At 54.5% G+C, this 27518-nt stretch overlaps 12 protein-coding genes across 12 annotated transcripts; 6 read left to right on the top strand and 6 right to left on the bottom strand.

The window, feature by feature from the left end:
* Positions 1-965: 965 nt before the first annotated feature.
* Positions 966-3950, bottom strand: CKM354_000347800 (uncharacterized protein; the record flags this gene model as incomplete). The annotated part of the gene is made up of 6 exons (XM_044798678.1): positions 966-1919; positions 1975-2113; positions 2245-2276; positions 2337-2810; positions 2880-3678; positions 3766-3950. 6 exons carry the CDS (start codon positions 3948-3950, stop codon positions 966-968), a joined length of 2583 nt encoding a protein of 860 aa, XP_044654613.1.
* Positions 3951-4768: 818 nt separating this feature from the next.
* Positions 4769-6371, bottom strand: CKM354_000347700 (uncharacterized protein; the record flags this gene model as incomplete). The annotated part of the gene is made up of 3 exons (XM_044798677.1): positions 4769-4842; positions 4900-6292; positions 6363-6371. The coding sequence occupies 3 exons, from the start codon at positions 6369-6371 to the stop codon at positions 4769-4771; spliced, it is 1476 nt and encodes a 491-aa protein (XP_044654612.1).
* A 985-nt stretch (positions 6372-7356) lies between these two features.
* Positions 7357-8523, top strand: CKM354_000347600 (mitochondrial 54S ribosomal protein RML2; the record flags this gene model as incomplete). The annotated part of the gene is made up of 2 exons (XM_044798676.1): positions 7357-8370; positions 8425-8523. 2 exons carry the CDS (start codon positions 7357-7359, stop codon positions 8521-8523), a joined length of 1113 nt encoding a protein of 370 aa, XP_044654611.1.
* A 317-nt stretch (positions 8524-8840) lies between these two features.
* On the top strand, positions 8841-9538 carry CKM354_000347500 (uncharacterized protein; the record flags this gene model as incomplete). Its single annotated transcript, XM_044798675.1, has 2 exons — positions 8841-9209; positions 9278-9538. The coding sequence occupies 2 exons, from the start codon at positions 8841-8843 to the stop codon at positions 9536-9538; spliced, it is 630 nt and encodes a 209-aa protein (XP_044654610.1).
* A 602-nt stretch (positions 9539-10140) lies between these two features.
* On the bottom strand, positions 10141-10971 carry CKM354_000347400 (uncharacterized protein; the record flags this gene model as incomplete). The annotated part of the gene is made up of 1 exon (XM_044798674.1): positions 10141-10971. The coding sequence occupies one exon, from the start codon at positions 10969-10971 to the stop codon at positions 10141-10143; it is 831 nt and encodes a 276-aa protein (XP_044654609.1).
* A 644-nt stretch (positions 10972-11615) lies between these two features.
* On the top strand, positions 11616-12851 carry CKM354_000347300 (uncharacterized protein; the record flags this gene model as incomplete). The annotated part of the gene is made up of 1 exon (XM_044798673.1): positions 11616-12851. The coding sequence occupies one exon, from the start codon at positions 11616-11618 to the stop codon at positions 12849-12851; it is 1236 nt and encodes a 411-aa protein (XP_044654608.1).
* Positions 12852-12975: 124 nt separating this feature from the next.
* Positions 12976-13754, bottom strand: CKM354_000347200 (uncharacterized protein; the record flags this gene model as incomplete). Its single annotated transcript, XM_044798672.1, has 3 exons — positions 12976-13209; positions 13255-13599; positions 13659-13754. The coding sequence occupies 3 exons, from the start codon at positions 13752-13754 to the stop codon at positions 12976-12978; spliced, it is 675 nt and encodes a 224-aa protein (XP_044654607.1).
* A 902-nt stretch (positions 13755-14656) lies between these two features.
* CKM354_000347100 (uncharacterized protein) lies at positions 14657-17646 on the top strand (the record flags this gene model as incomplete). Its single annotated transcript, XM_044798671.1, has 2 exons — positions 14657-17278; positions 17329-17646. 2 exons carry the CDS (start codon positions 14657-14659, stop codon positions 17644-17646), a joined length of 2940 nt encoding a protein of 979 aa, XP_044654606.1.
* Positions 17647-18697: 1051 nt separating this feature from the next.
* On the bottom strand, positions 18698-19653 carry CKM354_000347000 (uncharacterized protein; the record flags this gene model as incomplete). Its single annotated transcript, XM_044798670.1, has 3 exons — positions 18698-18961; positions 19017-19487; positions 19549-19653. 3 exons carry the CDS (start codon positions 19651-19653, stop codon positions 18698-18700), a joined length of 840 nt encoding a protein of 279 aa, XP_044654605.1.
* Positions 19654-22249: 2596 nt separating this feature from the next.
* On the top strand, positions 22250-23565 carry CKM354_000346900 (uncharacterized protein; the record flags this gene model as incomplete). Its single annotated transcript, XM_044798669.1, has 2 exons — positions 22250-22828; positions 22882-23565. The coding sequence occupies 2 exons, from the start codon at positions 22250-22252 to the stop codon at positions 23563-23565; spliced, it is 1263 nt and encodes a 420-aa protein (XP_044654604.1).
* Positions 23566-24271: 706 nt separating this feature from the next.
* On the bottom strand, positions 24272-25098 carry CKM354_000346800 (uncharacterized protein; the record flags this gene model as incomplete). Its single annotated transcript, XM_044798668.1, has 2 exons — positions 24272-24970; positions 25039-25098. The coding sequence occupies 2 exons, from the start codon at positions 25096-25098 to the stop codon at positions 24272-24274; spliced, it is 759 nt and encodes a 252-aa protein (XP_044654603.1).
* A 1117-nt stretch (positions 25099-26215) lies between these two features.
* CKM354_000346700 (uncharacterized protein) lies at positions 26216-27503 on the top strand (the record flags this gene model as incomplete). The annotated part of the gene is made up of 3 exons (XM_044798667.1): positions 26216-26428; positions 26483-26592; positions 26648-27503. The coding sequence occupies 3 exons, from the start codon at positions 26216-26218 to the stop codon at positions 27501-27503; spliced, it is 1179 nt and encodes a 392-aa protein (XP_044654602.1).
* Between the last annotated feature and the right edge of the window lie 15 nt (positions 27504-27518).

Genomic DNA, 27518 nt, shown 5'->3' with positions numbered 1-27518 from the left:
CGCCCAGGCTAAAGTGCCCACCGCTAACGCGCTGCCCGAGCCGACTGCTGAGTCGGGCGATGTTGTGCAGCGCGCTGCCGCCGCCGTCACATCCTCCGCTGTTGCTGCTGCTGCTGTCCGTCGGCGGCGAGGGGGAGGGCGCGTGTGCGTGTGCGGCCGTCTCGCGCCCTCACCGCGCCCGCCCACCATCACCGCGCCGCCGCCGCTGCTGCCGGCCGTGTGACGTCGGCGTGGGCACTCGCTGCGCTGCTTCTCCATCGACAGCCGCACTTCGCTTCGCTCTCTGCTCGGCTCGAGTTCTCGAACCAGCACGCGGTGGAGCCATGACCTGTTAGCGCCGTCGCGGGCCTGCTGCCTCGAGGCTCGAGCACGACTTATCCTTGTCCACCACGCCGCCGGTCCTGGTCTTCGCTTATCTTCCTGCATGGGTGTGGACGGCGCACCGCGCACGATTGCCTCTCCCTGCGACCTTCCAAGCCCTCCATGCTCCGGCACGCGGAATTCGGCAGCCTGCACACGGCTGATTCGAAAGCCTAGACGCTGCGACATGAACAATGCCTGCCTGCGCTGCTGCTCTGCAATATATCGGCCTACCCCTCCTCCAGCAAGTGGAGGATAATCCCCATGCGAGCCAACCGCTGCCTGTCCAAAGGTCACTGCAAGCGAATTCCTCCTCGGCGCAAAGAAGTGGCGACCTGCATTCCCATCATCTCATCGGACGGCTTAAGCGTGATTGGAGCGGCTCATTTATCTCTCGCCCTTCATCCTTACGAAGACGGTAAAATCACGCGTGCAACTCCTGGCGTAAACATTGCCAGATGTAAGCGCCATACGTCTCATCATACGGCTCTACGGAGAGGAGTGAAAATGGGTATCCTTTTGGCAGATCGAGGCTGCATCCATCAAACGCACCAGCCAATTGACCATGTGCCAGCTATATCTCGAATCCGCTGTGTTGCTGATCATTAACCTCGTCTCGTTGTTGTCTCCATCATCGACGGAGGATTGGCCATTCCCGTCTCCCAGCCGTTGTTGGCCAACGACTCCAACATAACCGTCCAATCCGAATCAGTCATTCCGTTCATTATGTCATTGATACCATCGGTTGCCATACCAGTGCCCATACCTCCTGGTGTCATGCCCGTATTCACATTGTCTGTCCAGTTCTGCGCGAAACCACCGGACTGTTGAGCCGTATACGTCGAACCTGCTAGTGTGCTCAAGTCAAAGCCCGCTAAAGACGCTGGCATTTGAGCCGAATCCGTGTGCATCCCATTATTGTGCATCGATTGGTGCTGCGGTGAATATGAAGTTGAGGATGTTCCGTTGTGATGGGAGTGCGTGCTCGAGCCCGGCGTCCTCTGATCCCCGCTGGCATCGGGACTCGTGTCCATCTCCACGACTAGGCCGTGATTCGGACTCGGATACATGGTGGAACCACTGATCGAGCCAGGTGTACTTCGTTGCCGGTTGGGGAGCTCAAAGTGTTGCGCGTTGGTCCCATTGACAAATCTACCATTCCCGCCATTGTGCATGTCGCTGACCTCTGGAGAAGGCGCCTGCTGAGACATGACTGGAGTTTGATACACCGCGAGGCCGTGATCGCCAAACGCCGGACGAGCAGTCGAGTTGGGTGGCAATCCCATTTGAGCGCAGCTAGGTGATCGATTGGGCGCGTCTTTCTTCAATTGAATTTGTGCTCGAAGTTGTCTGAGGTCCTGAAGCCTAGCACCTTCCAGATCGATGTCCAATTGAACCAAGAACGATTCCGTGAGCGGGTTCTTTCGTTTTATGGCGTGCATGGCCGACAGCAGAAACTGCAGACTCGATCTGACCTGTGCGTCATTTGATCGAGCCTTTAGGTATTGTACAAAGACGCGAGCCGCCACGTAAAGGCAGAATGGCACGAAAGCGTTCGTCTGCGCCAGTGTCAGTAGGATGTTCACCAATGCGCGTAAAGGGACTGCAACGTACAGCAGCGAGATCGAGATGCGATATCTGTCGCATTATATTGGCGATTTCAGCGGCCGCAGTCACACAGCGGACTTTGCACTCGGCCGCGATCCGTGGAGGCATTCGATTCTTCTCCGCTTTGAAGATAGCTGCTTGGTGCCTGCATTCGCATCAAGTTAGCAGGCATCTCTAGCATGTATCCACAACTAAGTGGCATGTGAAATGATCTCAAAGGCGGCAGTATAAACCTCCAATGATGCGGGCAGGCTTTCCACCAACGGGATCACGTACAAGCAGATGGTTGAGGTGTGTATGTTCATGTTCTGGAAGTGTTTTCGTCAGCAGCTGTCAGGCGTTCACGAGAACATTCTTTGCGAGCGTACCACGAAGACTGTATTGGCGTTATTGAGACCTGCTGGTAGACGCAAGGAATCCGGCAGGCTCAGAGCTATGTTCAGTAGCATGTTCTCAATGCTTCTATGTCGTTTCCAGAAGTTGCCGTCAAGATCACCTTCGCGATCGTCTGCATCGGGCCGGTGCAGATGGGTCAAGTTCTTGCCGAAAAGACATGCCATAACGACCACTCCTGCGAACGGAGTGAGAGTCGAGGACGCATGGGGCTCCAGTGCTTCAGGAAGTGAAGTTGTCCTCGCCGGTCTGCTCAAATCGTACGCATCCTCGTCTGCCGGCAGATTCGTCAAAATGTCGCGTTCTTCAATCGCCATGGGCCAGCCAGTCCCTATTGAGCTATAGCGGTCGATACAAAAGCACATCCAGAACGTCCTACGCCTCTCTTCTCTCTCGGTCCAATCTTTGGGCGGTGGCAAGCACTGTTTCACATCCAGCCCGTTTCCGTCCTGCACATGTCAGAAGCGTGGTCAGCAACACGTGCTGATGCTAGGTACACATCCATCGTCATTACTCACCATTCTGTGCAGTCCCATCATGAGAGCCATACGAGAAGCACGGCCAGAAGACATCCATGCTCTGGGAAAATACATGAGTTTGAACTCGTGAGTAGCCAACAATGCCCATGCCTGGCAATGCGCGACAGTGATCAAGCTCTCGCCGTGACCCTTCATTTCGTCTTGCTGAATGTACTTTCGTGCTCGTTGGTAAAAGTGCTCTTGCAAAGCTTCATATTTGTCCGTGACTGCAGCGGCATTCGCCCACATTGCATAGCGCAAGCATATGGGCGGTCTCATGTGCGGCGCGAGGTTCATGGCGGCATAGTATCGTGGTCGGTGTATCATGGGCAGGGACGGATGCACTTTCTCAAAGTACACTTGGTTCAACTCATCAATCACATCTTGGGTGGGTAGCGGCTCTTCCAGACCCAATCCGATCATCTCCCAAGGGAATTGGTCTTCCAAAGAAGCGTTTTGATCATCTACTGTGGCAGCACCCAGCATTGGGTTGTCTTGGTGCGTCTGAGAAGGCATGTCGCGTTGCGCCATCGTGCGTCCAGCCTGTGCCGCGTAATTGGTCTCTAAGCCAGTACGATCGTAGTCTGGAAGCATGCTCTTTCGTCCGTTTGGCGCAGCCACGGACGGCTCATCCTGTGTCTTCAGAAGCGTCTCTACCTGCGCCAACCTCGCCTCCAGAGCTTTCACGTAGCCTCTTTTGGGTCCAGACTTCTTTCGCACCTCGTCGTAGGAGCAGTCATGCTGTAACCGGGCACAGGTGCCGCAAGAAGGTTTGGTGCCATCGCATTTCAACTTGCGCCTGCCGGTCAAGTCAGCCACGGCCGTGGAGATGGAGCAGCCTGCGGATACGCTGGGACGAGGTCTGAGCCGACTCGCTGCCACTTACTTCCTACACAACACGCATGCTATGCGCTTCGGCTTCGGTACCTGGCCGTTGTCGCCTTGTCCTTCTTGTGAACCACGTCGCTCGGCCGGTCGCTCGGCTGCATCGTAGGAGGGGTCATTCGCGTGTTGCTGAGACAGGTCATTGAAGAAGCTGTCGTCCTGCGCTGCGCCTTGTCGCTCCGCCATCCTTAGCTTTGTAGCCGCAGCAAGTGGGTTAGATGGGGTCGCGAAGGATCCTGTGATGGCGCATGGGCAACGACTAGCCTGATGACTATTAGATGGGTGATGTCAACGAATCAAGGTGAGACATGCAGTGGCGTGAAGATGGCGGGAATCCGGAGCACACAGTGACCAAGGCCAGCGCTGGTGAGGGTGATGACATGGATCCCTCCAGAGAGTGCACGAGAGCCCGACGTTGTTGGCGCATCGTGCTGATCTACGACGCGTGCGGCTGAGGATGCCTGGAATCTGGTCGAATCCAATGAAGAGCTCGGAGCAGCGCTGCCAGGGCCTTCCGGCAGGGCGATCCATCTGCGAAACACTCTTTTGCGACGGCACATGGCGCAACACGTAGTACAACACGATTGACTGGCTATGCTCATGCTACCGTACCGCTTTAACCAGTTCCTTTCCTATCGTGAGAACAGCACAGCGCGATTGATGAGAGCGCCACCCAGCTACGCGCTCATGCCACACAAAACTCCATGCCATAAAACAATTCGTCGAACATTAAACAACGCCGAATCCAAAACTCCATGCTCGATACCATCAGCGCGACGACCCCTGTCGGCACACCAATACGAATGGGAAGCAGAACTTTAGCTGTTGCGGGAATGCTGTACCCGCCATCATGAACGCCGTACACGATCCAAATCTCAGAAGAACCTGATGAGTTCTAGCGATGCATTGACACATGCACCAATGCCCCTTCCGACATGGACTAATCCGTGGGAGGAGGTCTTATAAGCTCACGACCGCACTGCTGCACAGGTGCAGAGATACGCTCATGACCGAGACGTCTTGCTGTCGAGGTATGTTGGAGCCCACTTCTTGGCCCATTGGCGGAGGACAATCGATGCTGTGTACAGGTTAGTTAAAGCACGCACAGCACAGAATACTCTTCATCTTGACTTACCCTTCAAGAATTTCTTGCTGGCATACTTGCGGAAGAACGCCTCGTGTACGACAGGGGCGTGAAGGTAGTCGACCATGAGCTTGAATACGGGCTGGATTTCTCCCTCCGTGTAGCCGGCATACTTGGCCAGGGTGGCGTCCCATTCGCCACGATCGAGCGCGAGACGTGCGAGGTACATAGCCGCCGCAGCCACATGCGATGGTGGGTATTGGAGGAAACGGTGATCGAGACATGCAATCTCGAGCAGATACTTGCCGAGCGTACGCGTCTGGATGTCGTAGTTGTCGGCTTTGGAGATGCGCCGAAGGAAGTTCATGGGGTTCGGGTATGAGAGGTCGTAGTCGAGGGTAGCGAGGACGAACCGCTCTGCAGACAAGATCTCGGTGTCTTTGAACCCATCGTCGGCAACGTGCACGAAGTTCTGCACGTGAGGCGAAAGAACCTCTTCGTACTTGGAGGCGATGAACATGGCCGTAACTCCGACCAACTGCAGGCGGTCAAGCTGGACCACTTTGCACGAAAGGAAGCGGTCGATAATGTTGACCGCAAGGAAGAGGGTCTCCGGCAGCAGTCTAAACCGTGCGTGCACCTCGAGCAGCCAGTCAACCAAGATGCCGCGCATCTTCCACTCCAGCTCGCCTTGGTTCTCCATGTAGTCGGGGTTGGCCATGGTTGTGATCTCGGTCTCACGCATGTAGTCAAAGATCTCATGCACATACTCGGCAACCATGAGTGGATCGTCCAGGTCTTCGGTGTCAAGGTCTTTCGCCTCCTTGATGAGTTCCTCCAAGGACTTCTCACCCTCATACTCGTCAAGGTCAACGGAGGTGCTGACACGCTCAGCGGCCTTGGACTTCATCTCGTCGCGCGCGCCGTTCCTCGGGGGTGGCACGTTCTCGACATCATCGTCCTCATCTTCCACCACAGCAGGACGCTTTGGTTTGGTGGCCGACGTGTTCCTCTTCTTTGGGGGACCACCAGCCGCAACACCAGAGCCACTGGCGGGTCGCTTGAGTTCTGATGAGGCAGTATTGGTGGTTTTCGCGCCGAGGGCAGGACGCGTTGAGCTTGTGCGTGCAGCCGGCTTCTGGATGCCAGCAGGCTTTGCGGCCTTGGAGAGCGTGCCCTTGGAGAGAGTTTCCTTCTTCGCGTCGCCAGTCTCTACCACTTCCTTCTTTGCAACATTGCTCACGTCGCCCAGGGCGGTGCGCTTGCGAGCGCCCAGAGTGCCGGTCGCGGTAGCAGCAGTGTTAGAGCGCTTCGTGGTGAGTGCCTTCTTGGGCGGATCTCCAGCGCCAGCATTGTCCAAAGCAGCGGCTTTGGCACGCGTCAGACGTGTTGTACCGACATTCTCGGCATTCTCGTCAGTCACCGTCCGCCTGGCAGTTCTGGCCTGGGCATGATGTCAGCGAAGGCGCGGAGAGGGCCACAGAAGCAGCAGTGAGGTGGCGATGAGCACTTACGGGCGGCATGGTTGATGTGAGTGTAAGTATGCGTAACTACGCGTATATTATGGTAGGATGCTGCACGCGAAAGTGCCAATCGGGAAGTGTTTGGGCGTGCTATCAAAACCTTATGTCAGCTGTTATGATGGGACTCGCAGGCCGCGTGTAGACGCGATGGCGCTCACCAGACGTGGCAGAAGACCGGATGAAGCGGTGCAGAAGCAGCGGCCGTGGTGCTCGAGTGGCAGATGGGCGGATGGGATGCTGTGGTGGTGAAGATGCCGCGTGGGAATGGCACAGGCGCAGCGGAATGCGTGCGTGTGTGGTGAGGCCGTAAGATGCTGGCGACAGTGCCCAGACGCCGTCCTCGCACCGGTCCGCGTGTCGTTGGCGGAGCGCAGCAGCAGCAGCAGCGTGGTGCAGAGCGGCGATGGCGGTGCTGCGGTGGGAGCGGAGGAAGACGTGTCGTGAAGAGCGTGCAGAGGTGCAGAGGCGGGAAGAAGTCGTGCAAAGCTCGCGTCCCGATGGTGGAGCTGGGAGCTTTGTGTGTGTCTGGCGCTTGCCGGAGAGTCGCGTTTCAATGTTTTCGACCACGCCCGTCCGTGCGAGATCGAGAATCGCGATGATGCGTCTATCGTCCGCGCGCGCAATGCCACAACGCTCGCGTCCAGCAAATGCAAATGTAAGAGGGCAGCAGTGCGTTGCGAGTTCAACCAGTGCGCGATGACGGCGTGTTCACGTCGACCGCAGAGAGACTCTTCAATGCCGTCGCTGGATGCGTGTTGGTCTCGTTTCGCAGGGCAACAGTAGTCGCGTCGTGTCAGCCTCAGGCATCTCACTCACTCGTCCCTTGCCTTGCCGCAGCAAGCACGGTCTCAGATTCTGCTTGGCGCGTCTTCACTCCGATGCTGCACCTAACCACCACACCTCGCCGGCATTGAGGTGCGTCGTCCATTGTCTGCATCCGAGACACCAATTGTTGGCGTCGCAGGCCGCCATCACACCAGCAATCATGCTGCAGCCGCGGATACGGTCCGTCTGCTCGCAATGCCACTCCCTCCTGGCCATGACCAGGCGAGCCTATGCCACCGCAGCCCAACAGCCCATCCAGGCTGCTGCAAGCACGCCAGAAGTGACGTCCTTTACGCCGCCCACGGCATCGATGCCCAGGCGTAACAAAGGTGGATTTCAGCTCAAGACCTATAAGCCGCGCACACCGGGAGTCCGACATCTTCGCCGCCCCATCAATGACCACCTCTGGAAGGGCAAACCACTGCGAAAGCTCACTTTCACAAAACTTGGACATGGAAAGGGTGGTCGAAACAATTCTGGCCGAGTGGTGGTGCGACATCGTGGTGGTGGTCACAGGAGAAGGATCAGGACTATAGACTACACTCGCGCGGAGCCGGGAAAGCATCTGGTGGAGCGCATCGAGTACGACCCAAACCGATCTGCGCATATCGCTCTGGTGGAGAACGTCAAGACTAAGGTCAAGAGCTACATCATCGCCGCCGAGGGCATGCGAGCTGGCGACGTGGTAGAATCGTTTCGCGCAGGCATTCCAAACGAGCTGTTGGCCAGCATGGGTGGTGTCATGGATCCGGGCATGCTCGCCGCTAAGACTGCATTTCGAGGCAACTGCTTGCCTATGCATATGGTACCCTTGGGGACTCAGGTGTACTGCGTTGGCTCGACACCAGGTAAAGGCGCCGTTTTCTGTCGCAGTGCTGGGACTTATGCTACAGTGATCGCAAAAGAGGAAAGGGGAAAGAAGGTTATCGATGTAACTGTGCGGCTACAAAGTGGCGAGGTGCGGAAAGTCAGCAAAGATGCATGCTGTACTATCGGCGTTGCGAGCAACCCACATCACCACTTTCGACAGCTTGGAAAGGCTGGCCGAAGCAGATGGCTCAATATCCGGCCCACCGTGCGTGGTGTTGCCATGAACGCAGTCGACCATCCTCACGGTGGTGGACGTGGTAAAAGCAAGGGAAATGTGCATCCAGTGTCGATATGGGGAACGCCGGTAAGTCTCTGTTCGTGCAGCGCGAGGTAGGATTTCATGCTAATTCTTTCACAGGCCAAAGGGGGTTACAAGACGAGACATAAGAGAAATCCTAACAAAAGAGTGGTGCAAGAAAGACCACGTAATCAAGGGAAGAGAAGATCGAAGGCATAGACGGCAAGCCTGGCTGTCTTCATGTACAAAATCTGGGCACGTCGAGGAACTCTGCATAGGTATTCGGCTTCACCGTACCCACGCACTGTGTGCAATCTGTAGCAATAAGCGTGACGATACACTACTGTTCCACAGAATCTCAATAATCCATCGACACTGCGGCCGGAAGTGCCGCGGGAGTGTCGAGTAGACATGCTCTTCACACTTGTGCTTTGTCCGCTATCCCCGATTCATCTGCCTCGGCTCTGACCTCACCTTCAATCTTTCCATCAATCCATCTCGACACGTCCTCGCCCACATGACGTACTGCAGCAACAATGCCGACCATAGATGAGATGTACCCGATTCCTTGCGCTTTCTGTCGCATCAGCAAAGCATATCCGAACGAAACCACGACGAATGTGCCGCTTTCTCCAGATCCAGAGCGTGTGGATCCGCAATGCCATCTAATCCTCTCGACGCCTCTCGTCCTCGCCTTTCTCGATATTATGCCAATCTCCCCCGGGCATATCCTACTCACGACGCGCAAACATTATCGAACACTCGGAGATTTATACCCAGCGAGCGATCAGACGTGGTCGTACCGTCGCGAAGCAGAAGAAGCTCGCGACGCTTCTCGGGCGTTGGGCGAATGGCTGCCGATCGTCAGCAGGGCTCTGTGCAAAGTGACTGGCATCGAAGATTGGGTAGGAACAGTCATTTTGCGTTTGGCAGCTTGTTAAACATGTCACTGACTGAACGGCAATGCTTACAGAATGTCGTTCAGAACAACGGAGAACGGGCAGCACAGGTAGTGCCACACATCCACTTTCACCTGATTCCTCGATACCAGGAAGGACGAGAAGAAACTCAGCGTAATGGCAGAACAGACTGGGGGACGCTCAAGTCGTGGAAAATGTTTGGAAGAGGCTCCAGAGAGGATTTGGACGACGATGAGGGTAAAGAGCTGGCGAAGAAGTTGAGAGATGCGATTAGAGAGGAGGTGGAAACTCCAGCTCCGACATCCAAGCTGTGAGCACGCGAGACTGGATAACACGCACTTGATGCCTTTCCGCAATGCTTGACGATTGCTCCCGCGCTGCTTGATGTCACATCGTCTGGCCAGCTATGCTCCGTAGCCAGGGTGCACGAGAGAGCATTCGCAGATCCTTGTCCGAGTCCTGCATGAAAGCTGAATTGATATCAACAAGCTGGAATGAAAGTTCTATTGAGATTCTTCGCGAGAACAATCAGCCCGTCCCGGCGACGACACCCGCAATAGACGCTTCAGGCTTTACTCGGCACATTGGCATCGATCAGAATGGCATCACCAGCGCTGCTTCGTTGATCGACATACACGGCCACCAACAGAGCGTTGCCCCTAAGAACGCGCAGGACTTAGCGCTCAGAATCCTTCGAACCACGCGACGAAATGTTTGCCAACGGTTCAAGATTACGGAAAAACAAATGAGCGATGTGGTACTCCATGGTCTTGCTCGATGCAGTCAAGCAAAGACACTACGATCGAGCTCACTATCGGAAAGACGTGGTTAAGCCCTTCCAAAACATGAATCTTTCAGCCAGAGCCTGACAAAATAAGCCACTACTCGAAATTGGATGTTAATTCTTGCAATCAAGCTATGCCTCGACGGATGCCCTTCCAATGCTATCTCTTGATCGACGGCTGTCGCTCGCCACAGTTCTCTTGATTTGGCATGACTTCTGGCTGCTTTGCAGCTTCTGCGCTGTACCATCGACACTGTCATTCGCTTCGAGCTTCCGATAACACGGTCTACCCAGGTCCACATGCCAATGATACACGCATGGCGTCAATTTATGCAGACGCTCGACATGGTGTAAGCACACTTGATGCTCCAGCTTGCGTCTGAAAAAGGCGTCGAGGAGCACGCTGCAGAAATTCGGATCGGACATAAAGGCCTGCCATACATTATTGTCCACCGCATGCTTCGATTTGTATTCCGCTGTGACGATCCAGTCTACAATGAGTTTGCGAATTCTGGAGCCGGGTCGGGTGTAGCTCGCAATTGCTGGCATCGCTTTCGCCAACGATGTCAGATCACTCTTTTCATCGAGTAGATCAAGCAGGCTATCGGTGCAGACATCTGCAAAATCAACAATTTGGAGCCTTTCACCAATATTATAGCCGTGTATGAGACCGATGAGCTGGCTGGATATCTTGTTCTCGACGATATCTTCGGATGCCTTAATCGATGCTTCACGACGGTACAGCCAGTGAGACAGGATCCGGAGACCTTCAAATGGCAGATTCAATTCAAGTCTCGAGATCTGAATGCGGGTTGCAATTCCGACCGTTGGTTCAGTGAGCTTCTTCAGAATAGGAGACGAGGCGAAGAGCAACTTCTCATGAATATGGAGATGTGGTTGCAGTTCTGGTCCGTCACTGCTGCTACTGACGACTGTGACGATGTGATCGGTAGTGCTAAGCATGTTTGTGAGCTCACTTGCTTCTAGATCTCTCAAATAACTTCTCACCTGATGTCTGTCATTGTGGCGGCCTTGTGAATCAGTTCCTGCCTTGTTTCCGGAAAGAACGATGATTGATGCGTGGAAAGTCATAACATATATTAATGATAAGGTGCACGATACAATGGTGCCATAATAGTCGATTGCCGACTCTGCCATTACTATTGCCAACATACATGAATGTAACCTCAGAGATGGACTATTCACTGCCTCCTCCATGGTGCAAACTCGGTCGAGCTCTTATCGACCCAATCAGTTCCAAAAAGCGGCTGCGTTTACGACCACTGCTCGATCCCATGCAAGAGCGAGTGAGAAGTGAACATGCATTGCTCACTAAGATAAAATCTCTTTGGAGAGCTTCAAGTGGCAAATGACACTGGAACGTGACTAGCAAGATCGAAATGAGACTGAAGTGAGCTGCTCAGCTATGCAGATGTCTGTGATAGTAGCTAGCAGAGGTAGAAGCCTGGTCTCATTTGGCAGAGCATCGTAAACCTCTCCTCACTTGAGATAAGAACTACAAAAGCTCTTCTACCTCCTGGATTGGTTCATCTTCCACCTTCCAACAACCAACTTTAACTCAGCTAGTTGGGAGCACATCAACCACAATGCAGTCAGGCCTTCTCTTCCGCGCCGTAAGCGATCAGTCTCAAGGCACGAACTCTGCCTGCCTCTTTGGCCCTGCTGCCGCCGGCTCGTCAGATAGGTCGCGCCAAGCATATCGGCCACCGCTTGCCATTGACGGACAGAAGCTCAAGGATGCGCTGAGCTGGAGCAAGAAAGAAGACAGCGTCTTTTCGTTCTTCACCCCGTCCTTGCTCTTCGCGATCGCAACTGCATCAAAAAGGAAATACGGCGGCGACACAAATATCAAGATCATATGCTTCGATGCCTCCAACGCGCGGACGCTGCAGGGAGAACGCGTAAGATTCGAGCTGGTGTCGACCTTGATGGAAGAGCTGGGCATCACCATGTACAGAAGCAACAAGGCGCTCAAGGAATTCTCGGATGTGGTTCTGACTACGGCTTGTTTCGTACCTGAAAACGATGTGCGGGTCGCTCAATTCGACCAAATAGAGCTGCAAGGACTTTATCAGCTCTATCCATATCTTGGGGAGAATCGATACCGCGCAAGGCCGAAGCTAAGTCGTGTTATCGAGAACGCACGAGGCTTCGGCTGGCAGAGCGAGCGACCGCTGTCTTTGCAAAAGATCAGCCTTGCTGCGCAGCTTGCAGCAATGTTCATTAGTGCTTCCAACAAGCGGATGCACTCGACCAGTATTGAGCCGCGCCTTCTGGCCTCCTTCCTTGCTTTGCAAAAGCGACAATTTGCAGACAGCGCTTTGGCGTGTTGGCTTAACAAGTTTTCTCGAGAGATCATTGAGATTGACGCCTCTGAGGATACAGAGCCCGACCTTTTTCGCCACAATTCTGTTCCGGAAGTTTTCCAACAGCAGGAGCTTATGAAAGTGCTGAAGAACAGGCAGATCCTTGCGATTGCACTCACCAGTGACCGCGCAGTCGCAACAGCGGTTGTAGATCATGAGGCTCAAGCGTTCGAAGAATGGCAATCGATGAATCATGCTCAGTATCGGGCTGAGAATCCGAGGGACAGCGGCAAGGTAGGCAGGAGGCAAGGGAAGAGGAGGTTGCGGGTTGCAGAGGATCGTCCGTTCGAAAGACGCCCACGCAGAGAGTACGCCACCCGGGATCGCGTCTCGAGACCGAGGAACCACGAGGAATCTCACATCTATGGTGGTCGCAGTGTCCTGGCAACCAGGTTGGAGCGTACGGATGGCCACAAGAACCGGCGTGAGAGACGTTACGACCACCGGCGCCACTGAAACATTTCAAAGTAATGCGAGGACTTTGGCGTGGAGTCAAAGCCAAGAGCAAGCTGAAATGTCGAAACAAGATGACTTTCTGAGTTGAATGGGAGGTCGGAGGGCCAAGCGCCGTTGACGTTGACTAAGACGATGATGCAGCGGCCAGAGACAGGTAGACACCCCACACCAGACCAGCCACCGAGCCGAAGAGCATGCGTTGCTCGAGCGGGATTACAGTGAAGCTGAGAATGCTCACAGCAGGCCAAAGTTTCTGACCGGCAAGGGTCATTGGCCAAAACTTGGTTTGAACATCGTTGTAAATAGATCGCATATCTTGGCCACGGAGGAGTGCAATGCCCGCGATGAACAGGACGGTCTGGCAGTCGTCAGCGAGTGCGATTCAGGCATGCAGGATACATACATTTACTGAAGCGCCAACCGTCTGGTCCAGGGTGAATTTGATGGCCGTATTCTTGACACTTAGTTCCTTTGCTTCATCGTTGGTCGATCCTGTCTGTCCGGACTGCCCTTTGGCCGTGGCGTCGGCGTTGCGTCGATGAAGAGCGTTGTCAGTGGTATGCGTGCCTGTACTGTGTCCCCTAGACTTCTCGTCCAAAGGCGCTAATGTCGTTTCGTGATCGGCTCGGCCGGGATATGCGGGAAATCGAGCTTCCAGCCAGGCTTGCCACAGGCAGTTTGGAGGACATGCGAGCACGGAGAAGACGAGGAATTGGAGCAATTCCACGATATTGATGCTTATCGGAGACTACGTTGGAGCTCGAGTCAGCCGGGTTGCAAGTGCAGCTGAATGGGGGAGCCACACACCTGCGTACGCCAGGCGGTAAGGACTTGGGCTAGGATGTTGGAGACGGCGCTGAGCAGGCCGGCTTGGATCGTCGACGTGACGATGGCGGAGGGCATGGCGGGCGTCTTCACTGACCGCCGTATACAGGAGATGAGCAGAGGCGCAGTGTAATCGAAGCTTGTGATATCGTGTCCAGGAACAGAGTTCAGTCAAGGCACGACGACAGGGCTACGTCATCGTTGGTCCCGCCCTGATGAGACGTTGAAGGTGAAGCGAGCGCAGACAAGCATCGTTTCAGGAGGGGAGGGGGTGGCGACGGCGGTGAGGAGACAGCCAGCGGTGGAGACAGCGCGTCTTGGGGGCTGCAGACGCGGATGTGCGTTGTAGCGACGAGGACGTGACGCCGGACCAGTGCAGCGCGATGATGCGTGGGTGCAGGCTGGTCTCGGCTAGAATAAAAGCGCCGACTGGCCTTTGGGCACGTCTTTTCCACGCACCAGTCAGCGGGAAACAGACATCGCGTACACGCGACACGGCGGAGAGCAGCAGCAGCAGCAGGGGGGCCACGCCGCGCCGCCGCCACCTCCACCGCCGCCGAGGCACAGCAAATCACGTAGACGCAGCATGCAGAGTCAGGGCGGGCGCGCTCCTGCGCCGACGTTTGCTCCGTGTCGAAGCGCTCGAGCACTGTGCCCCCGGCGGTTGCTATAAACCCAGATTTGGGGCGACCCTTAATGTGCGCCTCGCAGTAGTAGTCGTCTAGTCTGTCTGGCTGTTCGTGAATTCCCGTCCACCGACTGACCACCACACCACCCACCGCGCTCCCACTGTTCCTGCCCGCCCTCCTGCCAGCATCTCGTCGCCGCCCATGCGAGCATCGACACCACCGACATCGTGACCTGCTCGTCGTCCATGCCCGTATTTGTATGAGCAGCCCGCCCGCACGTGCACATCGAGGTGGGCATGGTGGTGAAACGACGGGCGAGCGCGGATACAGCTCTCTGCCATCGCCGCCGACATGGAGGTCCAGCGCGACGTGCAACAGCGCCGCCAGGCCGAGCTCGAGGCTCTGTATCGCGCCCGCAAGAACACCGCCTCCGCCTCTGCCTCCGCCGCCGCCCGCAACACCCATCTGGCTGCCCCAAATGGCCGCGGGCACTCGCCGCAGCTGAGCATTTCCGATGACACGCACCACGTCACCGAAACCATCCATTCGTGGTACGACGAGCCGAACAGCATGGAGGAGAGGCACAGCAACCGACCCCTGAGCTATATCAACAGTCCCAGCGAGCGCGAGGGCTTCGAGGCCCGCCGGCAGAGGCGACATGGTGCTCTCCTTGGAGCTGCCGGTGGTGCCACAACGAGCCCTCCAGCGACCCCGACATCTCCGCCCAGTACGGCCCAAGGCCGCTTCTCACCGCATCGAATGCAGAGTAGCGAGGGGCTCCCTTCGGCCGCGAGCGGCGAGGATATTGGGAATGGGAACCCGACACTGCAGCGCATGGGATCGCAAGGACAACGCTCGCCGGGACAGCATTCACCTACAACCCCGCCGCCCCTCAGCCGACAGTCCAGCACCGATACAGCCATCCAGCAGTTTCCGCTCAACGACATCGACTATGAATCGAGTCCAGCAGCGGTAGCGCAGGAACTGAGCAATCTCCAAGCCATCAGACGCATGTCCATGAACGTAGATACTGCCGATCCTGATCTGCCATCGTTCGGCGGCATGGGCAGCATATCGAGCGTAGCCCCAACCGACACAGAGGACGAGGACGATCCGTCGAAACTATTCTGGGTGCCAGCAAGGCTGCATCCGGAATTGGCACCAAAGGAGTTCAAAACATTCATCGAAGATCGAGTCGATCGAATCCGTCGAAGATCGGGGGACGAGAATAGCTTGTCGCCAGAAGGCCTTTCACGGTCAGGCTCAGGGGATAGCAATCTGCGGCGCAAGAAGAGCATGCTGTCACATTCGATCGATACAAGAGGAAATTATCAAGATGGTGCAGAGCGCTTGGAGAGAAAGCGTTCAAAAGGAATGCAGCTGGAGGGGCAGACCACTGTTGCGAATCTGCACGACCTGGAGGAGCTAGTAAACGATCCGGCCCAGTTAATGAGTCGCATGAGCTTGGAGGCTCAGAGACGGTCATTGGAGTCACCTGCCGAAGTCCCAGCGAGCGAAGATATGCCCATTCTTCCCCCAGCCATGGGCACACTCAAGCGCTCGACGAGAACGACATACCGTCGAGGAAGCCTCAAAAAGGGGGAGCGAGTGCCCTTCTCAAAACGAGCGGCACAGCGGCGGCCTGAGCCTGGTGCTGATGAGCAGCGACCGGAATCCCCAGTGTCCACACACGCTGAAGAACGAGAACCGGTTCTGGGCCTCACTCGCGTACAGACAGAACCCACACCACCTCCGAAAGACCCTAGGCATGCACATCCTTATTCGAGGCATGATCAGGGACATTCGCTGTCTTCTGAAGATTTGCAAGCAGAACCTTTGGACAGATCGAGCACATCACCACCACAGCGTAACGAAAGAGTGTCTTCCGAGGACTCATCCACGGCACAGTTGCCTTCGTCTCAACAGCCGAGACAGTTCCAATCTCGAATAGCGTCTCCTGGACGAACGACTGCCCAGCTGCCCGGTTACGATAACAAGAACCCACTACCTCAGATTGTCGAAACGCTCCCAGATGGCTCAAAGGTACCGACGAATCACTTGGTGCAGGCGATTCCGGAGCGAAAGTCATCCCACGAAGTACCCCATCAGTTTCAGCGAGGGGGAGCACATATGCGCCCAGCTCCTGGCTCTAGTCGTCAGACTCCGCAGTCATCGAAGCTCGATGATCTGTCTGCAAGTCCTTCCCCTCTGCCTGGTAGTGGCAGTATGGGCACGGATTCTCTCACTATGATTCCCACATTCGACGAGAAGAAGAACGAGAAGAAAGAGGGTGGCCGCAAAAGTAGCTGGAAATGGATACTGGGTAGTGACGACAAGGCCAAGGACGACACCACTGGTGACTCGAGCAAATCATCAAAGTCAGGTAAGCAGGGGAAGAATTCCACAGACAAGGCAAGGCTGGATGTGCTCCAGAACTCCATTGACGGAACTGTACCCGCACGTGGCCGGGAGAGCCTTGTGCTGAACCGCGAAGATATCAGGCTGGAAGAGGAACGCAGAAAGGATGGCAAGAAGCCAGAGTCGACCAAGAAGGAGAAAGAGTCTGGCCTACTCTCCGCGATATTTGGCAACAAGAAGAAGACTTCAGATGGAGATCTCAAAGAGAAGAAGAGGAAGGGAGACCGACACCACTCTCCGGACCCTCCGCCGAGGATACTGAAGCCTGATATTGACTACAACTGGACCCGGTTCAGCATACTCGAGGAACGAGCCATTTATAGAATGGCTCACATCAAGCTGGCGAATCCACGGCGAGCCCTGTATAGTCAGGTCCTGCTCTCGAACTTCATGTACTCGTATTTGGCTAAAGTGCAGATGATGCATCCCCAAATGCAAATACCGGCCCAGCGGACTGCTCAACAGAGGGAGCAACAGCAAAAGCAGCAACAGCAGCAACAGCAACAGCAGAGTCAGCAACCTCCAGAGTATAACCAGTACCAGCGATGGCAAGAAGTGGGTCTTTCGCAAGCTGACCAGTTGAAGTCATTACTAACGGTTCCTAGGAACAAGCTCGGCAAGATGCCGCAAACCAAGCAGCTTCAGAAACCCGCACCAGCTTCGATGCTGTGCATGAAACTCAGCGTGACAGCAACACTACCAGTACAGCCGAGCGGGCTTCTGCTGATGAGTACGCTCGTTCCGGGTCGCAAAATCCCCAAGGTTACGCTCGAGCTAATGGCTCTCCAGGTGGGAACAGCTCTTCCAGCGCGTACAAAGTGGCTGATACCAACGCCTATTTGGGGTATCAAAAGGCCAATCGATCGCAAGATCATCACGGTGATTTGTGGAATGACGACGAGCGAGAAGAAGAATTGTGGTGAGCTGGCCGCCACGGCATTTGGTCAAATACACACTGTCAGAGTGTGGGAAAGGGAGTCTAGCAGCTTCATGTGTACGATATCATTGCTATCTGCAGAAGCCACGAAACGTATACGCGCCTCTCCGCGTTTGGAATGCAATCGTCATGCGGCGATGGTTTCACCGTCTTCCATTCCTTCAGTCCGTCGTTGCGATGTCTTGGGCACGATTTGCTGTTGTGCAGTCATATGAACTCTCATGTGCTGAATTGCGCATTTCGATGGTAACCAGCTGGAGCAGCATTACCGCAACAGCAAGATCACCAGGACAAGGTCCCAGATATCTTGTCTGTCATTGCTTCACAACTTGACTACTTGAGCCGTGCTCATGCAGTCTGCCAGGTGTTTGACAAAAGTCATACCGCTCACCCGCTCGACAGGGTCCCAAGCTGATATGTATTCTATAGTGCTTTGAGTTGCTGGCATGTTCGACGGAGCAAAAAGTGACTCCGCATTCCATTTGGTCGTCCTCAAAAGAGGACGTGGGGCAAAAAGGAAATTCCTGATCAGGAACAAACGACTGGATGAAAGTTAGTGATGTTTCACCAACAACGGGTATTTCGATGAGGCTTACCGAAGGCAGGATTCGAACCTACGCCCCCGAAGGGAATTGATTTCTAGTCAATCGCAGTAACCACTTTGCTACTTCGCCATTGGTGGAGGAGTGGTCGATGGGTTGTAATATGGTGGTCACAAATTTTTCGCCAAGAATTGATACGACGCACGGAGATCACGGGAGGGAATGTGCTCATGAACAAAGCGAATCAAGAGTCGACAGAGTAATTCCATAAGCTCAAATCATCGAGAGAATGGTCTCGTCAAGAGGTTTCCGGGATTCGGCTCCACATTCGCTTTTCCCGATTGACCGAAGCCTGGCTATGGAGCAAGTGTTGCATGGCGGAAAATTTTTCCGGACAAAGATATCAACATAGTCGCCGACTGATGGGTGTATGAGAAAAAATTTTTCTATTGCCGATTCGACGTGAGTATGTAGGAGGTCGGCCTGGCGCCAACGTTAAAGTTCCGAATAGATGTCTGTTCTTCTCAGCAGAGGCATCTGGGTCCGTATCTCTTGCACCCTGTTCAGATCTATGTCTGCAAATATCACCTCAGGTTCATCTTGCTTCTCGCCACTGCACTCCGCAATGACTTTGCCCCAAGGATCGATGACTACGCTGTGACCGTAGCTTGCACGCTTTTCGTTGTGCGATCCAACCTGAGCGGCGGCCACCACATAACACTGTCTCTCGATCGCACGGGCACGAAGCAATGGCATCCACTATACACAGTCAGCGTTGATACTTATGTGACGCCTTTTGAAGTCGAAGACCTACATGAGCCTGGCCGGTTGGAATGGTGAAGGCGGACGGATACAGCAGAATATCAGCATGCTGACGCTTCAGAGCCAGCGCAAGTTCAGGAAAGCGAAGATCAAAGCAGATCATAGCACCAATCCTGCCTACAGGGGAGTCAAAAGGTTTCGGCAACACTTTGCCAGGCTCGACTGTGTCACTCTCTTTCATAGAAGGCCCATCTTTGATATCAAGATCGAAGAGATGAAGTTTCTGATAGCGCTGAGCAATCTGACCTTGTTCATCGATCCAGATCAGAGTATTTTTGATGCGTCCTTGCCGTGCTAGGTCGCCGCTTGGTTCGTGAATGCCCACTGAAATCGGCAAGCGATACTTCTTGGCGTCTGATTGAAGCCCCAAGACGAAAGGTGATCGATCCACGGACTGGCATAGCTCGAGCGAATTTGAAGATGATGTCCCGATATAATCACTTGCTTCTGGCAGAAACAGAGCCTTTATTGCTGCAATGCAATAAGTCTCATGGGTCGTTGATGTGTTCAGGCATTGGTGCTACCTTTGCTCCAGCTTCGAAGGCTTTTTGCAAGACCTTGCGACATTGCGCCAGATTTTCTGCCATGTTTCCCGTAGATGTGATCTGGCCTACGCATATACGAGCCATGGCGGATGAGGTGTGGTGTGTGGGATGTGTCAAAGTCCGTGATGTGTGATCTGGCAGCGGAGTGGCTATGGCGAGGCACCAACTAAGGCACCCATCCGATGCCTGCGGGTCGTGCCGTCATCCGCGCGCGCTAACAATTCTGCATCTTCTCCTTCCCATTTCTCTGCTTCGACTTTCCTTCCAGACCAACATCACGCGCCGAAAGGCAGCACCGCCCATCCGGAGCTTGCGCGCCAGGCGAGTGTGATGCCGCTGTTGACCTTGGCCTAGTTCAGCAGCGGCACTGGCACCATGTGCCCGACAGGTACGCTTGTGTCCGATTTTACTCCAGCCATTTCGTGATGAACCACTTTTACACGAACAATCCAACTCCTATCAATCATGAAGGTGAGTACTCTGTCCATTCCTACGCAGATTCCACATGCTGACGAGAGGCAGGATCAAAACAAGCTCTAGAATTATTCTGATCGGCTTTCAATGACCTTGCTCGCGATGAGTTATGCCTCCGCATTTGCTGATCCTTTGGTCGTACAGTTGCTCGACATGACGCTGCGGACCATGTGCTTCACCAAGCACTTCAGTAACTCAAAAGGTACGTTGCATCTTCCCACTATTCACGCCTCCCTCTCATGTGATGATACTGTGACACGCGAATGGCATTCCTCGGTCGGAAGATACCATGTCGAACCTGTCAAACAATAGTTTCAGCCTTGTCTGATTTTGATTTTGTTCACACAAACTTCTCGTTCAGTTTCATATGGAACAAGCACTGACATGGGACATAGGTAAATATGACCACTCTTGCACCGCCCATGCCTTCATGATGAGCACTACAACGCAACGGGCGGACAGACTGCCCTCCGAGACCTGCATTCGCCAAAACGGGGACGTACAATCCTCGTGGATGTTGGGACGAGGAGGTGCTTGTTGAAAAAGCGTCGACTGATCTACTCACAACATTCTCGCATTCACCGTGAACGCATCTCAGAGCATCTTGCTAATTTGAGATAGGTATGCCGTTCCGCTTCCTGCCCTGCGAAATGAAGATCACTATTCACACTGTCCGAGCATGGTACATCTAAAGCATGCGCTTCTGCTGTGACGCTTCATACACTGAAAATACTGACGCCCTCCTTCTCCTCCCGCTTTCCACGATGAAGACCTTGTCGGGATGTTTCACTGACAATGGACAGGTATGCCATTCAACGCTTGTCAGCTTCTCTTTTTTCCGCAGAATGATGATCAATATTCACACTGTCCGAGCATGGCACACGTAACGAATGTGCCAGCGCGATGAAGGCATACAAATGATTTAATGAGGTGTGTCACATTAACCTGCCATGCACGACTACGAATGCTAACTTATGTCAGCCTGATCAACACTTTTTGCTTTTTTACACGTGGCGTTTGCATGTCTTACAGCACTAATTGCGTTTCTTGCACAGGTAACGTTGGTGGCATTTCGCCAGTTTTTGCTTTTCACGAATGGTAAGCTGCAGTCCGATTCAACCTTGAGCACACTTCGAATGATGTAAATATTCAACCGGATTCATGGAAATACAATGAAGGTTTCAAATCAAAATCTCTGACAACTCCCATTCGTAATCGTCATTAAGAACAACTGACTGAGTGGATACTGATGGTGTGGAAAAACAGTGCCGGTATGTGTTACCCACTTTTGTTCGACCGACTTCATGATGAGCAACAAGATTTCGCTGTGTTCTTACCGAATCTCATTGACGATTTATTCTTACCTTGGAGACCTGAGCACTTCCCCATCGATTCGCACTGCATGACCGCCACATAGCACTGGTGCATTTGCTGACCGTGGCCAAGCAGTTTTCGTAGCCTACTATGAGTACCATATTCGAGGAAGCGCTATAGTTGGCTAGCCATATGCTTAACGCGATGTATTCAAAGTGGAATCTACAAGCATATCCACCCAATTCAATGTTCTACCATTCTCCAGTAACGAATGCTGATTCACATATCAAGGCGCCGTGTACACCAACGCTGTGTCGAACTCAAGTTAATAACGTTGCACTATGATGAATTCCGGCCAACTCACGCATCAACGTAGGGTGGACATCGTCGGCACGTGCTCGTTTTTGCCAATTCACTGATGTGATTAACATGCTACACCTCAGAACCAATCACGAACACTCACGGCCATGGTTGATAGCCCGTGCTCACAGGTGAGGCATTCGACAGTCGTGCGCACGGCTACGTCCACAGATGTGCCAGGGAGTGGGCCAAGTTTAAGGTTGCGTATGTGCGAGGATGGGGGCATGCACGTGCCCGTCTCATTGGCTCCGTGGATTGGGAGCTTGCACTGCGGTCGTCTGCCCGCTGCGATCCTCGAATGATGGCACGCGACACTGGAAACGTGCTTGCGCTGCGCGCTCTCTGCTGCCACCATCATGTCTGCTCTCGCGTGGGCCTCATCTTCGGCGCATGCACCAGCACATGCAGCTTCCGCGCAGTCCTTGTCTATTAGAAGCTCCTCGCCGTCCTGTCGCCCACCGTGACTTCCTACGCCGCCCACCTCTTCCACGCCCGCCGGCCAGTCGAGTCGAGCACGAGACCGACTGCTAGCATGCCGCGGCCGCTTCCACCGCCCACTCCGGGCTCCAGCAGCGACATCAGAGGCAAGGACGGCTACCACGCTGGCCCAACGCTGCATCTCCCGCCAACGGCCTATCAAGACCACGTCGACCGTGCAAGCACCGCATCGGCGACCCCGTCCGCCAATGGCTCCGACAGCTCCTACCGTCCTCACTCGCCCACATCGCCAGTCGAGACATCAAGGAAGAGGCCAGCACCCAGCAGTGGCTCTGTCGTCACAAAAGATGACTTCACCCTGCCGCCCCCGCCGACGAGGTCTCGCAAGATCATTCAGATGAAGCCCAAGGACAGTGAGCACCAGCAAGCGCCCTCGGCTGCTGCTTGGAAACAACCAGGAGGCGTAGAGAGCGCACCTGCTACAAAATCTGGCAACAAACGGAAGTCGGCGAACGCGGGAACAACAGCAGCGGGTCGCAAGATTGCTAGAAAGACTGCACACAGCCTCATCGAGAGGAGGAGGCGGTCGAAAATGAATGAGGAATTCGGAGTGTTGAAGGACATGATCCCTGCGTGTCAAGGGCAGGAAATGCACAAGCTTGCTATCTTGCAGGTATGGCCATAAGTCTCGAGGAATGCGTAGAGTGTCGCTAACATGCTGAAAAGGCAAGTATCGAGTATCTTCGTTACCTGGAACAATGCGTGGCAGATCTGAAAGCGCAGAACAATTCACCGACAGCGTTTCGTGAACCACCGCCACCCCCGAGACGGACGGACGCAGTCGACGAGGACGATGACGAGGAGATGGGTGACGATGCACAAGACCGCGACGACGGGACATGTACGCCAGCGAGTGCCAGCGTGAAACAGTCGAACTCGGTCATCTCGCTGCCATCTCTTTCGCAAATCACAACGACGACGACCACGTCACCCTCAATCTTCCCCATCGGAGCAAGCAACAGGCACTACTCCATTTCATCCGCTGCCAGCAGCTACTCTCCATACTTCCACTCCAACCAGGCTTCTCCGGCTTTTGGCCCTCAGCTCACTCATGTCACCACAGCTCCGCCCTTCGGCAATGCTTTTGGTCTCGGTAGCCCGGCATTGAAGCCCATTGACTCAGCTTCACATCTGAGGCATATTGCTGAAGGAGCGACCGCCGAGCTATCTGATAAGCAGCGAGGCGGCTCTCGCATTGGAAGAAGCGAACATGAATTGGACCAGGAGGCTACTGCCGCATTGCTGATGCTCAACCATGACCGACGGAATTGGCGAGCTGCGCAGCACGAACCTGAACCAGCGCGATCTTCCAGCACGGGAATGAGCGTCAAGGATCTGCTGAGCAATTGAAAAATTGTAGCTTCGATTCATTGTTGTTACGAGAATATAGACATGTACTGGACGTGTTGTCTTACGACGGAGAGCGGATGTCTGATTGGATTTTGAGTCTCGTGGACTCCTGTAATGTGCGTGAACGTACTTCGCCAAGACACGGAGAGCATGGACTCTCGTTTCTATCTTTCCCGGTGATTTGCCGCGTTCGTTCAAGCAATGGCACTGCTGGTTCAATATGTGAGTGAACTTGTGTCGGGTCCAAGCGTAACACGCCACCTTCTCACCGAGTGCTTTTGCGTCCAACAGCTTTTTTGTGTCAACCTACTCGTCGTGACCTGTGCTGTCCGGAGATCCTCGAGCTGGCAACGTCTTCAGGTGCCCCTCGAGACACGACACGCCATGTAGTTGACGTGTTCACACACGATTCCAGACTTGAAGCCCGGGTCCAACATCGGAGCGTGTACAGTGGAAGTTTTGCCAGAGTACTTGCTGCTCGCGGAGTGGCCTCATGGGCAGTGTGCAGCGTACGATCTGCAGGCGAATGGCTCGAGCGGATGGTGTAGCATCCTTGAAGTGGCGTGGCAGTGTTGCTGGGCAGTGATGGCGGAGCTCGACCCGCACAATCTTAGTTCATATCCCGGGGACGGCTTTTGATAGCAGTCAAACGATGACTCCAGCGATCGGAGAAATGCGCTGATGGTTGGGTGATTCGCCAAGACCTTCATGGTGTAAGCATGCCACCACGATTGCCAAATCCAAAGCCGCCTCTACCGCTCTGGTCTGGCCCTCGAGGTTGTCGCATGGGCTGGTCTTCTTTGGGGACCGTGTTACTTGGCTCCCGCTTCGTTCGACGTGCCATATCCTCTGGATCAAACAACTGTTGATCTCTCGCTGCGTTGCGCGCAGGAGACTGTTCAGCAGATGACTGTGGTTGACTGCGACGACTGGTGCCATTATTCTGCTTCCCGCGTCCTCGTCGGTTTCCATCCCGACCCTGGGAGCTCTCGCGCGAGCTTGGAAGTAGGCTTGGCTTAGAGGAGCCCATGATCCTCTCTCTGGCCTCCGCGTACCGCTTCTGCTTCTCTTCTCGTTCGATTTTTGCCTTTCGCTGCCTCTCCTCGAAGTCAGCCTCGCGCTTCTTCCGCCTCTCCTCCTCGCTGTCTTCATCGTCGTCGAGGCTCAATCCGCGTACACCACTCGCGACATCCCGTTTCGCTATCATCGGGGGCCTCCGACTCAAAAGGGTGACGGGCACCTGGTATTCCTGCTTCAGCGGTACCACACCTTGAGCCTCGAGCCAGTGGTTACGAGCCGGATTGTCGGCCGAGTCCCATATCAGCTTGTTCTGCTCGATGTGCTGCGCTTTACGCGCCGACTTGGACAGTTTGGGCGCGGGTTTCTCCTCTATAGGCTCTGGGTTCTGCGACACAAATGTCAGCACATGGCCAGTCGTCGATTCCCATGGTGGGGCGCAAGGGAAGTGCTTACGTCGGCCGCCTTCTCCCAGTCGTCGTCCCAGGCATTTGGCACGCTGCTGCTACCGCTCATGGTGCATGTAGCGTGCGGCAGTCAGCCTGCGGGGCAAGTGTTCCTCGGAGACGTCGCTGCGTGCCGTCAGTCAGTCAGTCAGCCCGCCCGTGGGTCGCTGTTGCTCTGACTTTCGAAGAGTAGGCCGGCACGGATCATTCTGCCTCCGATGCCTCGTGTCGAGCCGTCGACCACTCGGCCAAAACTCACATGTCAGTGCCATCTGCAGCTGCGGCCGGTCTATTTGTCACGCATCCTGCGAAGATCAATACTCCCACGCCTGCATCGCAGTGCTGTGATCTATCATCGCTTCGATGCCATGACGTGGCCGGCACTGTGATGGATGCCAACACGGCCCATGCGGCTCTCGATCCGATCTGCCACCAACGTTGCGCTACCAAACCTTCCAGTCTTCATCAAGAAGAGAAACCACTTTGTTCCGGGCAGCGACGACTCTCCTAGACCTGGTACCCGTCTCCATTTTCCCTTCGGGCTAAGCCATCTTCGCGCGGTCCTCGATATCGTTGTATAGAAGCGATGCAGTATGTATTCAGGCCACCAGCTAGCCTTGTACGAGGTGACTGGCAATGAGAGACCTCTGGTCGTCCATCATTCTGGTGCAATCGGCTGACATCACTTCCGGTATCATTCCAATTGCAATGCTGGCTAATGCGAGCTTACTTTCAGGTACCTCTTGCACTAGCCGTGTCCGGTCAAGACTCGCACCCAACGACCCAAGCTTGTCGATGCCACATTGCTTATGCTTCACTTCATGATCATTGAGCCTCATGCTTGATCGGAGCCGACTCCTGGTGCCTGCGGTCGCCCTAGCACGCTTCCTGCCAGAGCCTCCGCGCACGATCTTCGTGGCTGCCAGCGAGAGGGCATGTATTCTAAGGTTTCTCCTCCGAAGCCGATGGAGATTGTGGCTTCCAAATAATGATGGTAAGCGTCTCGGAGAAGTAGTGTGAGTTTTTGTGTTTGGCTCAATAAACCCTGTCTTATGTCAACGATGACTGCATACCTCAGTGCGTGAAGACCGGAGCCGTACAACCGTTGAGGAGTATATTAGCCAGGCCACGGTCGCTGGCATGCTCGGAGAGCAACTTCGCGTTCACACAACGCATATCCACGCAAGATGAAATCTTTCACTACCGTCGCGATTGTTGCTGCGATTGCTGCTACAGCATCGGCTAAGAAGTGCCAAAACATCACGGTCCCAGTGACAATATCTGCCCGGAACGGCTACTTCGATCCAGCTATCGTACCAGCGACCGATATCGATGTCACAAACATCATCCTGGACCTGGGACAGCTGGGAAAGAACTACACCCAAGCGCAGCTAAAGAGCGTGGGTCTTTCGAGAACTGGAATTGCGAAGCACTTTTTCTGACCTCTCTCATAGTACAAGACCGTACACGGCTCCTATGAACTCGCTACGACCTACTGCGCGCCAGACAAGGGAGCCCCTAATGTAGTGCAAGTGCTTACTCATGGTGTCGGCTTCGACCGCAGGTGTGTTTCGGCCTATGAACTGAAAGAAGTTGGATGATAATTGACATGCGATAAGCTACTGGGACTTGCCCTTCAACAACAACAACTACTCATACGTGAATGAGGCAGTCGACCATTATGGTTACGCCACCTTCTCGCACGACCGACTCGGAATTGGAATGTCATCGAAAGGTGATCCCCTCAATGAGATTCAGGTCCTGCTCGAGGTCGCCGCTCTGAAGGCTCTCACCGACAAGCTCCGAGCTGGTCAAATTGCCAACGTCCCCAAGTTCCAAAAGGTCTTGCACGTTGGCCACTCCTTCGGGTCCATTATGAGCTACGCTCTGACTGCTCAGTACCCTACTATCTCTGATGGTCTTGGTCTTACTGGCTTTTCTCAGAACGGCTCGTTCATCGCCTCTTTCTTGAACGGAAACAACTTTCGTCAAGCCAATGCGTTCCCACAATTCGCTCAGTTGCCCAATGGCTACTTCGCCCCTGCTTCAGAGCAAGGCGTGCAGCTCAGCTTCCTGTCGCCAGGTGACTTCGACCCAGCTCTCCTTCCAGTTTTCTTCAAGACTGGCCAGCCCGTCACCATTGGCGAACTCCTTACGCAAGGCGGCGCAGCTGGTGCCCCAAACCCAATTAAGGCGCCTGTCCACATTGTCACCGGCGAACGAGACATTCCATTCTGTGGCGGCAACTGCTTCTCCGCGCCGACAGGTCTCCAGAGCATCCCCGAGTCTTCCAAGGCTATGTTCAAAAACGCGTGCCCATTCAAGGTTAGCATCATCCCAGGAGCCGGGCATGGATTGAACCAGTTGTACAGCCACGTTCAGACATACAAGGAGATTTTGGATTTCTTCGTGCAGAACGGTGTTGCACCGGGTGGATACCAGCCACCGTACGGCGGAAAGCCTCACGGATACTAATGCCGGTCGGAGGAA

This window comes from Cercospora kikuchii (assembly GCF_019650295.1).
Source record: "Cercospora kikuchii DNA, contig_00002, whole genome shotgun sequence".
NCBI classification, from domain to species: domain Eukaryota; kingdom Fungi; phylum Ascomycota; class Dothideomycetes; order Mycosphaerellales; family Mycosphaerellaceae; genus Cercospora; species Cercospora kikuchii.
This window is presented reverse-complemented; position numbering and strand designations above follow the sequence as displayed.